Genomic DNA, 13,022 nt, shown 5'->3' with positions numbered 1-13,022 from the left:
TTTTCTCAACCTGATGATTTTATGTTTGTTTCTTTGTGTGTGTGTGTTTTTTTTCTATCTATTTTTAATGTCTTAAGTCATACCCATTTCATTTTTGTTTGTTTGCGGTTACCAAGTTGTCTTCTTTGTTGCACGCTAAGAAACTCATTGCATTGCAGGTGCAAATATTTTGTTCGTCATTTCTGTATCTAGTATCTAGAGAAAACCATAATTAAAATATGTGCCCCGATTGTCTTTGTCATTCCATTTATATTTTCTTCATTCAAAATCAACGTTCGGCAACAATTTAAAAATTGGCTGACAATTATTTTTGTTTGAACTTCGTATTACAATCAACGACTTTCGACCAATAAAATAACCACTACTACAATAACCAATTACTGTAAATCCATTGTGTGAATATTGAATTTTCACGTGCTCATAAAACCAATTCGATGCAAAATAAATTGAGCTTTTATTCCAACAATATCAACAATATCGTTGAACGACAACATTTCAACCGAATCCATTCATGCACGATCTATATATTGTATATTTATAAGTACGTTTTGTACATATGACACTTGTGGCATTTTGCTAATCCAAGAAATTCCAAATACAATAGATATCACAGCCAAACCGATGAAGAATAGCTGAATGCCTTTGAGATATAGTTTGTGCTGTCGAATGGTCGTTATTACAATTGGTGTGGTACTGTTACTGTTGTTGGTGCTGCTGTGTTGTTGCTGTTGCTGTTGCAATTGCAACGGCATTCACATACTATCGGTGGTAAATCTAAACTAAGTAAATGGTACAAGGTCATACATAACTCTAAAGACGAATGCCAGTTACACCATTTATCCATTTATACATTTATTACTATTTTACTATTTATATAAAATCATTGAAATTTAATGCAGATACACATGCATAGAATGTGCACGCCGAGAGAAAGAGAATCCAAAACGAAAGAAAGAAAGAAAGAAAAAAAATATATTGCAAACGCCACACCAACAAACGATACAGACAGACAGAGAGAAACACAACAAGCATAAAGTGTTGTTTGCATAAATAGTGTACGGTATGAGTGTATGCACGGTTCTAGTTGATTTTTCTTTTAATATAAACGTCTCTTTATAATAGAGTGAATCGTTTTAAATCATTTCAATTACAATGTGGCAAAACATTGACAAATGCACACGGACGCGCGCAAACGCTCATCAAATCTGAATGAATTCAAATAGAATTTTTTTTTTGATGATTTATGAAGTGTCTTAATATTAATCGTGTTCATTTTTTTCTTCGTTCGACCTATTTATTTTTGGAATTTATTTCCTTTGAAGCTAAAGTTTTCAATGTTTCCCATGATTTTCGCACCACTCTATTCCTATAAATATATAAAACCTGCACGCCACACAATACAATACAACACGACATGGCAAACAGCATGGTAGAGACTCACAACTTATGTACTCACAGAGAAATAGAGAGAGCGAGATTAAGATACAATTTGCCTATTTATGCAAACTTACGCTAGATATTGTTGTGCAGATACGTAAAGTACCTATGCAATATTATCACTACAATATGAGAGAAACGACGACGATGACTACGTAATGGTTAAACATTTGTACTTCACAACAGTAACAACACAACAAATGGCCTGAGCGCTGAAGCGACCGACAGCAAAAGAGAGTGAATATTGCAATCGTCTTTGCATCTTTATAGCGCCCATCGCCTATATCTATATCGTGTATGTGCTTGTTAGTGTGTGTGTGATATTGTAATAAAATGAGTAGTTGCACTCCAGATTTTAGTCTTTTATTTTTGTTGAAAATGAATGAAATGCTCACACCAACACGTACCCGTAATGATTTTACATTTGTACGGATTTTCTGTGCTTATGTACGGCCAGAATCACATGGAGCTCATTCGTAAATTCGTCGCGCAACAAATCAAGAACACAATTCTCGTTTACACTTTCTTTTGCTCCTATTATTTTCGAACAATTGGCATTGATATCACTGCTTATAATTATTTATCGTACACGTTGTCTTTAATATAATATTCACTTTGGATAGATTCATAATTCAATGAATAAAACTCAAACAAACCATGGCGATTTATCTCAGTTTTGGCTGAAAAATGAGATCTTACTGCAAATAGAAAAATAATTTTAAAGCAATTCAATGGAAAACGCATCATTCCGTTTATATCAAACCACTAAATTGGTGAGCTGAATTGCTTGAAATTTCTTGCAACGTTCCACAGTGGATTTTATAGTCAAAAAGCTCTCATTGAATTTTTGAATCAAATTAGATGCAAATAATTTCGATGGAAATTCAAAAGACAAGATAAAGTGTCCATTCATAAAGTTAAATAATAATTTGATCCATTTACCCAAAGTTTAGTTTCAAAACAATTTAAGTTTCTATCGATATTCCCGAAATATAAATAAATTGATAGATAAAAAGCAGATTTTGCTATAGAGTCACGTTACAATTGCATTGACATTGAAACTTATGTTTGGTGTGTGCATTCACCGAATACGAGTATGGTATATACACGTTCGAGAAGTCTGCACTTTGTTAAATTGATGGCATGAAATTAATAGAGAAGTGTTGGAATCACCCACAAACTGAAAACAGTTTTGTGTTTTCGTTGTGCAAACATTGAATTTCATAGCAATAAGCAATATATATGTTGTGTACACACAACGACCAATCTCAACCGACCGAACTACCAAAAATTTCATGCAGCTTCGCAAAACGCAAGTCTATGTGCATTTTATGTGTGTACACAAGACTGTGCTGCACATTCGGTTTGCATTACCCATATAAGAGAAACGATTCCATACGATTTCCACCTAATTTGTGCAAGCGCGGGAACAATAATCCAAAATAAAAGAGAAAGACATGAAAAGGGGGAGAGTGAGTGAATGAGTGAGCATGGCAAACGATCAACAAAAACTTCCGAAAATTGAGTTCATGTCGGGCGGTTGCCTGCGATTGCATCGCAAAGCATCAACAAATCCGTGTCTATACATATAATGTATAGTATACACATGACAAAAGTCACAAGTGCATACTACACAAATAAACATTAATTTCGTTTACGACATGGCATAGCAACAGGTGAAATAACCCCGAAATCATGTGAAACCTCAAATTGAAAACTACTCCATTGCAGAAAATGTTTTTGATTCTCTGAACATTTTGGAGCATTTGGCTTGTGTTTGTTTTTTTTCCTTTTTTTATTTGAATTTTACTCTCTTTTGTTGTTGTTTTACGATGTGTCGTCGTCAATGTTTGTACGGCACCTACTCATTCGCTAGATATCTGTGACCGTGATTTTTCGTTGGTTTCGTTTATGGGATGGGTTGTGCTGTATGCATTTTGTATACTCTCTGTTTGGCAAAATGTGTTGTGAATCGTGTGGTCGTAAATTGGTTAACGGTTTTGCCTCTGCCTATTTCAAAGCGAACACTCTAAACACTCGTCATTCAGTCGACGTGCGAGCAATATGTGCATCTTTTTGCCACTTGCATTCGCTGAAACTGGTAATACAAGCAACCCGGGCGCGTGTTTGGCATTTGAAATTTGATTATTATTTTTTTTTGTGTGTAGAACACAAACTCACTCACGAGTTAGTTGAACGCGAAATGCGATGAGTAACTGAGTATCGTATTGAATACTATTGATGATAGGAAATCAAACGGCAGGAAACCATCTAAAGCGATCGATTATTCGTACAGTTTGATTGCATACACTTTTGGTAATTAAACTAACGACATTGATGACGTCACTCCCAAATTAGAAAAGCGAATTCCGACCACATTCATACACGGAGAGAGATACACACATATTCATACACGATAAATGAGTCAAATTATCGAAATTGAACCATTTTGTTAGAGTTTCGGTTGAAAACGTGCATTCCGGGCATGTTGTTGAAAACACGTGACACGGCGAATCCCTTGAATCAACACTTGATCGCTCTGACGAAATAACAAAAAAAAAAAATCTCCAGAAGAAATTTGAAAACTGTTGAATATATTGCAATCTGACAGTACAATTGCATGTTAACTTGGGTTACGTCTTTACGTTGTTCAAAGTGCTTGCCATTGGATTGAACTTAAAAATCACATAATTTTTTCTCATATTTTCACAACAAATTTATATAACGATTATTTCATTCTTTCCATAAACTAGCTCCAATTCATGAATTATTTTTAAGTATTCTCAAACATTTAAAACATATTAAATGATATGTTTGACTCAGTCACAAAAAGCTGCACCAACAATTCCGTAAATAGATACGATTTGAAGGTTACGTTTATATAATAAATAAATTAAACAAAAAAGAAACGGTTAAGACTTTCTATTGTAACACAAAAGTTTGTTGAAATGGTGTGTATGTAAAATGTGATGTTTAAATGCATCGCAGCGCGCTTCATTCAGATGTGAAATGTATCCTAAGTAGTTGGTATGGGTCAATCTGCATTTGGATTTTTAAAAATAAATGCAGTGTCCGGTACAATGAGTACATTGAAAATGCTGAAGAAGCGCGATTCTTATCTCAAATTAAGTTCAATCTTTCAAGATTTAGGTAAAAGCTTTCGTTTGACCTTGAAATAATTACTAGTCGGTTCAATTAAATGAAGATGTTTTGAAGTGAAAGCAACACAAATCGAGAAATGGATTCGACTCTAATTCGAATTAATCTACTTAAATTTCTGTTTTTCTTTCATTTATTTTTCATTTTAATTTCAGATAACGAAATCAAAAACGATGATTTATTCCTAAACAATCATGAAAATGTATGACGTAAGACGTGCGTATTCAAAACAATATATCGAATACAAAATTGATATGATTATTTCTGTTCTTACATCAATTTTGATGAATTGGTGGAAAAATGATGTGCATATACGTATTTCAATGTAATCGAGAAAATGTGTGTGTATGTGAGGGTATCCAACAAAAAAACATAAATTAACATGAAAAAACAATTGTCGATCAACAATGTAATATGCGGGGGCAAGTGATTTACGACTTTGCCTTGACATTATCAAATCTGCAAAGTGATTGTAGGCAAACAAACAGTTGGAAATTGTGTATCGTAGTCGACGTATACTTTAAACGTATTATATTTATCCAAATGTTTTTCAACACATTATTCTCCGATCTCTCCTACACAGTATGTGAATGGCAACCGCTATGATCATGCACATGTGTGTGTGTTAGTGGGTGTGTTTGTGTATGTATGGTGGTGGTGATGTACGCTATCGGGTTTTATCCAATCAATTGTAGATGCATTTCTTTCTCATTCTCTGTCATCGATTAAATAAATGTCGAATGGAACGAATTTGCACAGTTCACAGAGTGTGAGCGCGTTTTGTGTGTGTCGCTGCTTTTTTTTGTTCTCTCCGAGCTAAGTTTTCATGTTAGTTTCTAATATGTACAGTGTAATTTTGTTGCAATACACATAAAGGCGACGTGATGTCGCTTCAAAATCGATGTCAACGGTTAGAGAACAAAAGAACGAAAAATGTGTAACAATAATTGGATATGCATTTCGTTCACTGTGAAAATACTTAAGTTTATTAGAGAGAGTGTGTGTGTATGCGTTTGCCGAAGTCAAATCAATCCAATGCAATCACACCATCACGCCATTCAATTTACATCACATCACACATAATGCCAAACGGAATAACCAAACGAAATTCGTACGATAATCGACCCCTACGGACGGCAATCGTCAATACAACTGGATAAATACCATTCCGTCCAAAGTGTTTAATACCGATTTTCTTACACAAAAAAAAAAACCAAATATCGAAAAGTCCGCGGATGGATCCGCGATACATAGTAAAAACCAAATGTTCTCCAAAAGCGTTGGAACCTGAAAAAAGGCAACAACACGTATAAAAAACCACCCTCTTCCGATCTTTGCATAAAGATATTACACGTTCATCGAGTATAATGTGGTGTGGATATCTGGCTATTCGCATACTTGTACATTCACATACAAGCACCAGCTATTTACTTTGAAACTAAATAATGTGGAAAAATACATACAATTTCACGCACACACATACATACATACACATATCCATACAGACAGACATACACAATGATCCACAAAAAAAGCTTTCAATGCACAAATATTGAAAACTAACGGGACACACCAAAAATTCATCTACTTACACAGAGAATTTTATTCACACTAGCTGCAAGACATAAAATGCTTATTCCAACAAAAAGCATACAAACTCTTAACAAAATACATGCATCCCGCATTGGAATATTGGCAACGTGATGGAAAAATTTAAATGCGCCAAGCTCTCACCATGCATTTTCATGTGAGCTCTCATTTCTTTACTTAATAATGCAGCGACCGAACTAAATATTTTTCAAACAATCAACCATCCACACATGCACAATCACACACACAACTGCACACTCCATACAGGCACCATGCAATTCAACTTTGTAAACCACATTTTCCCTTCTTCCTCACATGTCGCTGTCTTTTTCCACATTTTCAATCTAAACGTGGTGTCAAGATACACATAAAAATAGAAAAAAAAAACTTTTAAAATAAATAAACAAATAACAGCAAAAAAATCACACATTCAAACGCAAAAGACTGGGAGCTGTACGATACGAAAAAAATAAATAAATATAAGCTCGTCGATAGTAAAATGTTTCGAATATTAGGTATCTGCATATTATAGCAATGGTATAAGCGGCAACGACCATAAGAATTCGTTTGAAAGACATAGTGTCCAGAAAAGCATGTCTTTTTTTGGTAGTGACGATGAAACGAGCACTGCTACAGTATTTTACACTGTAACAACCTTATAGTTTCGGACATAGAATCTCACAGTTTAAGTTTTATGCACATAGCGTAAATCACACACTGTTTCTCATCCACCACCGGATTCTCTCTCGTTCACAAGTGTTGCACATTTCACACAGATAAAACGAATACGACATGTACACATATACATTATCGCGCTCTGGTGGGAAAACGGCGAAAGGAAATAAGACACACAGTACAAACGAATAAGAGAGCACACGCGACAAGTATAACCATTTGGAAGTTATTAAAAAAAAAATTGTGTGTATGTCTCAATGTTTGTTGTTTTTGTTGCCGTTGCCCCACCGTCGTTCGGCTAAAGTCATGGTTCGCTTCGAAAAAAGAAATCGACTACATTTTCCCCGAAAACTTCTTCTACACTTTCAACATCATATTCTCCATTCGAAGAACGATTTGAGCTTCCTTGTTTGTTGCGCGTTGTACATAACACATTCAATTCACTCATTCTCAGACTAACACACAGGTTGCCAATAATTCCTAATATGGCAATTATGAATCCAAATCCGATTTTTGTTTGTTGCTGTTTCTACTTCTTTTGCTCTAGCTTCAGTAATTCGCTTCATTTTTTTGTTGTTGTTCGTCGCTTCACATTGAAAACCCACACGATCTCATTTAATGGGAGTGAAAATCGGCCAATTGAAAATCATGTAGCTTCTGCATCAACGATTCAACTTGAGATGATATTGCCAATCTTTTAAAATACTTTTTATTAAAACAAATACCGTTTTTTTTATTCTTACAGAAAATGTTGAAATAATTCTTTTGATAATTTGGAAAATACAACCCCTTGGGTAGGGTACTCAGAACGCAGATTGTTTTTGTTGTTTTTTTTTTCTAATTTTCGTTTTGGAAATGCAAACGAATGCTTTTATGTGGACAAACTTTGTTTAAAGACCAAATTGTGGAAGTCAAAGAAAAAAAAATAAGTTTTATCACAGTTGCTGTTAAAAATCACAGTTAGTACAATAAAATCACTCCGAAAATCAAAACTATAAACTTAACAAATTATCAAGTGTTGCGAGTCAAAAAATAAGCTTTCGAAAAAAAAAAACTCAGAAATGGAGAGAAAAAGGCGACTGTAGCAGAGAGAGCGAGAGATATATAGAAAAAAAATGTTTTTTTACACATTTCTTAAGTGACGTTCGACGATTCAGATTTTTTTAGAGGTTAAGTGATAAGATAAAAAAACGGAACAGCAGAAATGGCACAGAAAATAAACCATTGAACCACTGTGTACCATGTGCCACTTTACGATTTTTAGTTTGTGATATAGACGAAAACTCAAACTATACACCACGAAGAAATTGTCGTAAGAACATTAACAGTATAACAACAAATATTGTGTGTGTGAAATGCACATGTGAAAGTTATCGCAAATGTTTGTGCCATTACTTGTTGCGTCACACAATGCTGTGACAAAGAAGATAATCGAAGTGAAGAAATTTAAATTTACCGTGAATTTTGATGTTGCATTTGATACGATTTTAACGAGTTTTTATTCAGTAAATAAATTCAAATTGTGTGGTGAACAAATTATTAATCAAATCGAACATAAACAAATCAATTGCTTGAAAATCGGAAAAACATGGCGGATTGCTCCTATGCGCGTTGCGTTCAAGAAAGACGATTTATAAAGCGAGAACTACAAAAATGGAATAAAGATATGGTACACATTGTGGGTGAGTGTTCAACCGAATTTTTCTATATTTTTTCGTTTGTTTTGTTTAAAAAAAAATCACAAATTTATGATACATAATAACCAATAGTGATGAAAATTTAAATATACAAATCGCAAATGGTATATTATCATGTTACGCCGGTCGTTCCATTTCTGTTGAACTCCTTGGCGATTAAACTGTACAAGTTTAAGAGGGTCCGTAACACAGTGTCAGTGTACGTTCTGTTTGTTGTGCAATTTTATGTGCGGTCAGTAAACTTTGGATTTCTTCAATTTTCTTTTGACTTCACCGTCAAAAAATAATATGGCGAAAAAAAGTCGATCATTCGAAAGAAAAGAAAATAAAGGGGAAAAAACAGAAAAAATAAACGGGAAAATAAACGAGCGAGCTGCTACTCAAGTATTGAATAGACATTTTCAAATAGTTGAAGGGAAACAAAAATATTTTTGCAGCGAAAAGTCTCTTATGGGTTCGTTCATCCAGCAAACATAATCCAACAACGATGAAAAACACTGTTGAATGTGCGAAAACAAAGACAATGACCGACCAGAATACACAACAATAGCAGTCAAGTATATAATAGTGGGAAAATTAAATAAAATGTTCGAGAAATAAGAAACGAGGAGCGAGGAACGAAAAGTGAACAAGTCCATTAATGGACCTGTTGCCAAATTATATAGAGAAATTCGTATTTCCACTTTTTTTCATTTCCATTTCGTTCGGTATTCGCTCTCGTCTTCTCTTTCGTTCTTGCTTCTCGGTCGGGCTTATTATTTGAGAATGCTTGCACTAACGCACTTATATGCTAGATAAAGTTGCCCTTTATGTATGTTGCCGAGTGTGAGAAGAACAAAAAATTGAACGAGGAATGGTTCCCGGTTTTGGTAACCATACCTATAACGTCTGTGAAAAATGTCTGGACAAATGATCTGGAATTCTTCAACACAAATACATGCAAGTAGACAGCCGAATTAAGCGACAATGTTGGGTTCTATATGCATAGAAAAATGGCATGAAGCAGAGAAGCCTCGTCCGTTCGTGCTTCGATGCACTTTTTGTTTTTATTCTCTCTGCACTTCCCAAATATATGTTTATACTCTCACACACTTGTGTAGATTCTTATATTTTCTGTGCAAGATTGATGTCGTCCGAGTTACTGTTATGTGTACTAGCCTGTGCAACAGCTCCGCACATCATAGCCCACCATAGCACGAGCATCTTCTTGCAAACTGAAAAGCAGTTTACGTGAAATCGCCAAAAAGAAAGGAGGAAAACATTGAATTGTAAAAATAGAGATAGAGAGGAAAAGGAAAAGTCGGAAAAACCAATCCTTATGTGCTGCTAATACACGCTGTTCATGCTCATTCGCACAAACACATAATCGTCATCTATTTATTCGGTTCTCGGTTCGGCTTACATAACGAACCAACACAGGACCAGAAAAAAAAAATTTGAGAGAAAAAGAGTGGGCGACCGAGAGAAAGTAGAAAATAAAAACGAAGAGGAAAAAAGAAGAAATACGAAAAAAAGAACCGAAGAATAATGAATGTGCAGATAGGGAAAAAGAATTGAGGCGAAATTTTCCTTAACTGAATGAGAGAAGAGCCGAGAAGGGCTTATAACTTTGGCTGTTCCCAGATTATATTATATATAGAGAGAGATATAGATATAAATATATGCGGTGCGAGCAAGTGCATTGTAACAGAGTACAGCATATTTTGTATATTCGACATTTCGAATAGTGTTTTCCTCATATCGAGAACAGTGTGCCGAGTAAGGCTCACATAGCACACCGAACCACGCAAAATAACGTATCACGATTTTTGTATAAATACGTTTGGCACATGGATGAATATTGGTATTATACAGGACGAAATGCATCTCTATAGATGGCTATATGCGATTGTTGGTGATCACAGCTCAGAGTGCATAGTGCGCCAATCTACGAAATAAACGAGATTTCAAACTGGTAAATAAAGGAATGAATGAGACAGTTTAAGTCAGGCACTAAGAATTTGGTTACCAATACATAGAACATATAATCAGTTCAGAAGCGGGATGGAGCAAAAAAAATGTATGGCAAAGTAAAATGGAAAATAAATGAGAAAAAATTATCAAAAAAGGTGATCGAACTCATTTCTTATTGGATATCAAATCGATTTTAATGTGTATGTGTATCTGTGTGTCTGTGTATAGCCAGGACGAGCACACATATTTGGTGGAGCGAGGGACGAAAAGAGAGAAAAAGAGGAGTGGACGCTTCATGCTCTTTACGTTTTCCACCTAACTCGAAGGAACGAAAAATAAAGTGCAACAGAAAAATCTTCAAACTATCTAAAAGCGGTATACATAGCAAACTTACGTAAATAATTTTTAAGGGTGAGCAGTCGCGGCATGAGAAGAAGGTCGTACGAATATTTACGAAAAAAAGAGTTATTTTTTTTTTGTTTGTTGCACATAAACAAATTACATAGCCACGTACTTTGTCCCTTCCCATTCATTACGTTTAGTTTCCGACGAGCGAAAAAAAAAAACAGAAGACGAATAAAAAGGAAAAAAAATGACAGAAATTAAAAATGAAGCAACGAAAAAGGCACCCGAAACTAATTGGTAAAAAAGCTTCATTTCGTTGTTTTTGCCGCTGCCGCTTCGGATTTAAATATAAAATTAATGGATTTTAATTTTTGTGTTGCACATTTTTTCTCATTCAATTTTTTTTTGTTCTTCAGTTGAACTGCCCGAGAATATTATTAATGAACAAGAAAAATGTGAAGGGGCTCCAACCTTTCCATTATTTCCTTCTGGTAACTGTTTGCCACTGTATGCATTTTATACAAGGCCATATATTGAAAGAAGCATCCACAAAAAAATTCAGAGAAAAAAAAAGTGAGAGCAAGAGACAGAGAAACACGCAACACCATACACATAATCGTATACGAGTGCGAGATTTAACATATAAACGGAAACGGACAAAAAGCGGCTGCAACGACACAAGATATCCCCTATATTGGAGCAAATATTGTGTCGCTTGCATATGTATGTCTGTATCTTCGCCAAACTATAAATATTATAAAAACTACACCCTAAAAAAGCAGCCCACTCTATGATTTGTCTTTTTTCCCTCTGTTTGTCTATTTTTCTCTTCTTCTCTTATTTTCTTGTCCTTCGCCGTTTGTTATCACACTTCTGGAGGTATGTGTGCATCACTCGACAAACGCTCAACGTTACATGTATAAATACTCGTTTGTTCTACTCTCGCCAATTTTCGAGTATACGTATTGCGTCTATGCCATTCTATGCTGTATAATATATATAGATATGTCTTCTCACTGTGTACAAACTCAATTCAACAACATGAAAATAGTTATCGTTGCAACGGACCCTTGATCGGTCTAAAAAAAAATTCGCATCCGATATAAGTGCACCGTGACAATGTAAAACATATCTAATTTTTATCACGTTACTTCTCAGCAATCAAATGTTGCAACAGCATCGAATGCGTTCACAGCATATCCAATATTGTTGAAAATGGATCCGATTTTCGGTCCGTGGCCAATGTGAACAAAATTTTTCATAAAATATCATCTATACCCTCTGCCATTCTCTGTTCTCTGTTGTACATAACAATCTTTTCATAAGAGAAAAAGCAAGCGGCAACTGTCTGCTGTAACGGCTCCACCACCAATACCAACGATATTAACGACATCGCCATCATCATCATCATCACACCATTCAATGCATATTGCATTCTTTTCTGTGGGGTATAGTTTTTCGGGAAAAGTTCTAGTGGGGATCTAAAATATCTTTCGTTCACCGTTACTCAACCAATTCCAATGAACTGTGCTGCAAGGCTCATGCAAGTCGACTATGTCTCTCCTCTTCCTTCTCTTCTCTCTGTTGCTCTCCATCCGCGCCAGTCAATGTGTTATTCAGTTTGGCAAATGCAATTCCACCCGACACCATTCAAACAACAACAAAAAAAAAATTAGAGAAGAGAGAAATAACTACGACAAACGCTATGTATTTTGTATGTGTTGTGCGCGCGGGTTGGCTTTAACTTTTATCCATTTTTTTCCGGTAAATGGGCAAAAAAATTCCGGCGAACGAAAGATATCTCGGTATTTTGCTGTTGATCCTGAGCTTGCCGAAGTTTAAGTTTGCAAGTTGGTCGTGAGCAACAAGTGAGTTCATTTTATGTGATAGTGATTTTTTGGTTTTCGACTTGGTAGAACATAAGTGGAAGTGAAAATTCAGTTGTTGCATCGAGTTCAGTTTCGGGTACAACAAGTTAAATCTATTAAAGACAAGCAACAGTGCTGAAAATGTTTTTGATTTGTTTGGCTTGAAAATGTAAACGATTTTTTTTGGTTGGTTGCAATAAAAAAAAAAAAAGAAAACAAGTAGTAAACAAAAAAAATGTTGTAAATTTTGCGTATGGCAAAATAAACGGTAAATAATATTTTCGAAAACATTCAAATC

The 13,022-nt window shown here is 35.0% G+C and overlaps 1 protein-coding gene across 5 annotated transcripts in view; it reads left to right on the top strand.

Moving 5' to 3' along the window:
* The window catches only part of LOC116346897 (mushroom body large-type Kenyon cell-specific protein 1), a 61,939-nt gene that overhangs the window by 11,064 nt on the left and 37,853 nt on the right, over positions 1 to 13,022 (top strand). For 4 of the 5 annotated variants that reach the window (XM_031777172.1, XM_031777169.1, XM_031777170.1 and 1 more), the window contains exon 2: positions 7,607 to 8,543. In XM_031777172.1, the coding sequence (XP_031633032.1) occupies positions 8,450 to 8,543 (94 nt within the window). In that variant the 5' untranslated portion in view covers positions 7,607 to 8,449. Of the gene's footprint in view, positions 1 to 7,606; positions 8,544 to 13,022 lie in introns of those variants that run through there. The other variant, XM_031777178.1, reaches the window with a different exon arrangement.

This window comes from Contarinia nasturtii, unplaced genomic scaffold (genome assembly GCF_009176525.2).
Source record: "Contarinia nasturtii isolate CC-2019 unplaced genomic scaffold, AAFC_CNas_1.1 Cnas_scaffold_1699, whole genome shotgun sequence".
In the NCBI taxonomy this organism is placed as follows: domain Eukaryota; kingdom Metazoa; phylum Arthropoda; class Insecta; order Diptera; family Cecidomyiidae; genus Contarinia; species Contarinia nasturtii.
Note: the sequence above shows the minus strand (reverse complement) of the source record. Positions and strands in the feature narration are given on the sequence as shown.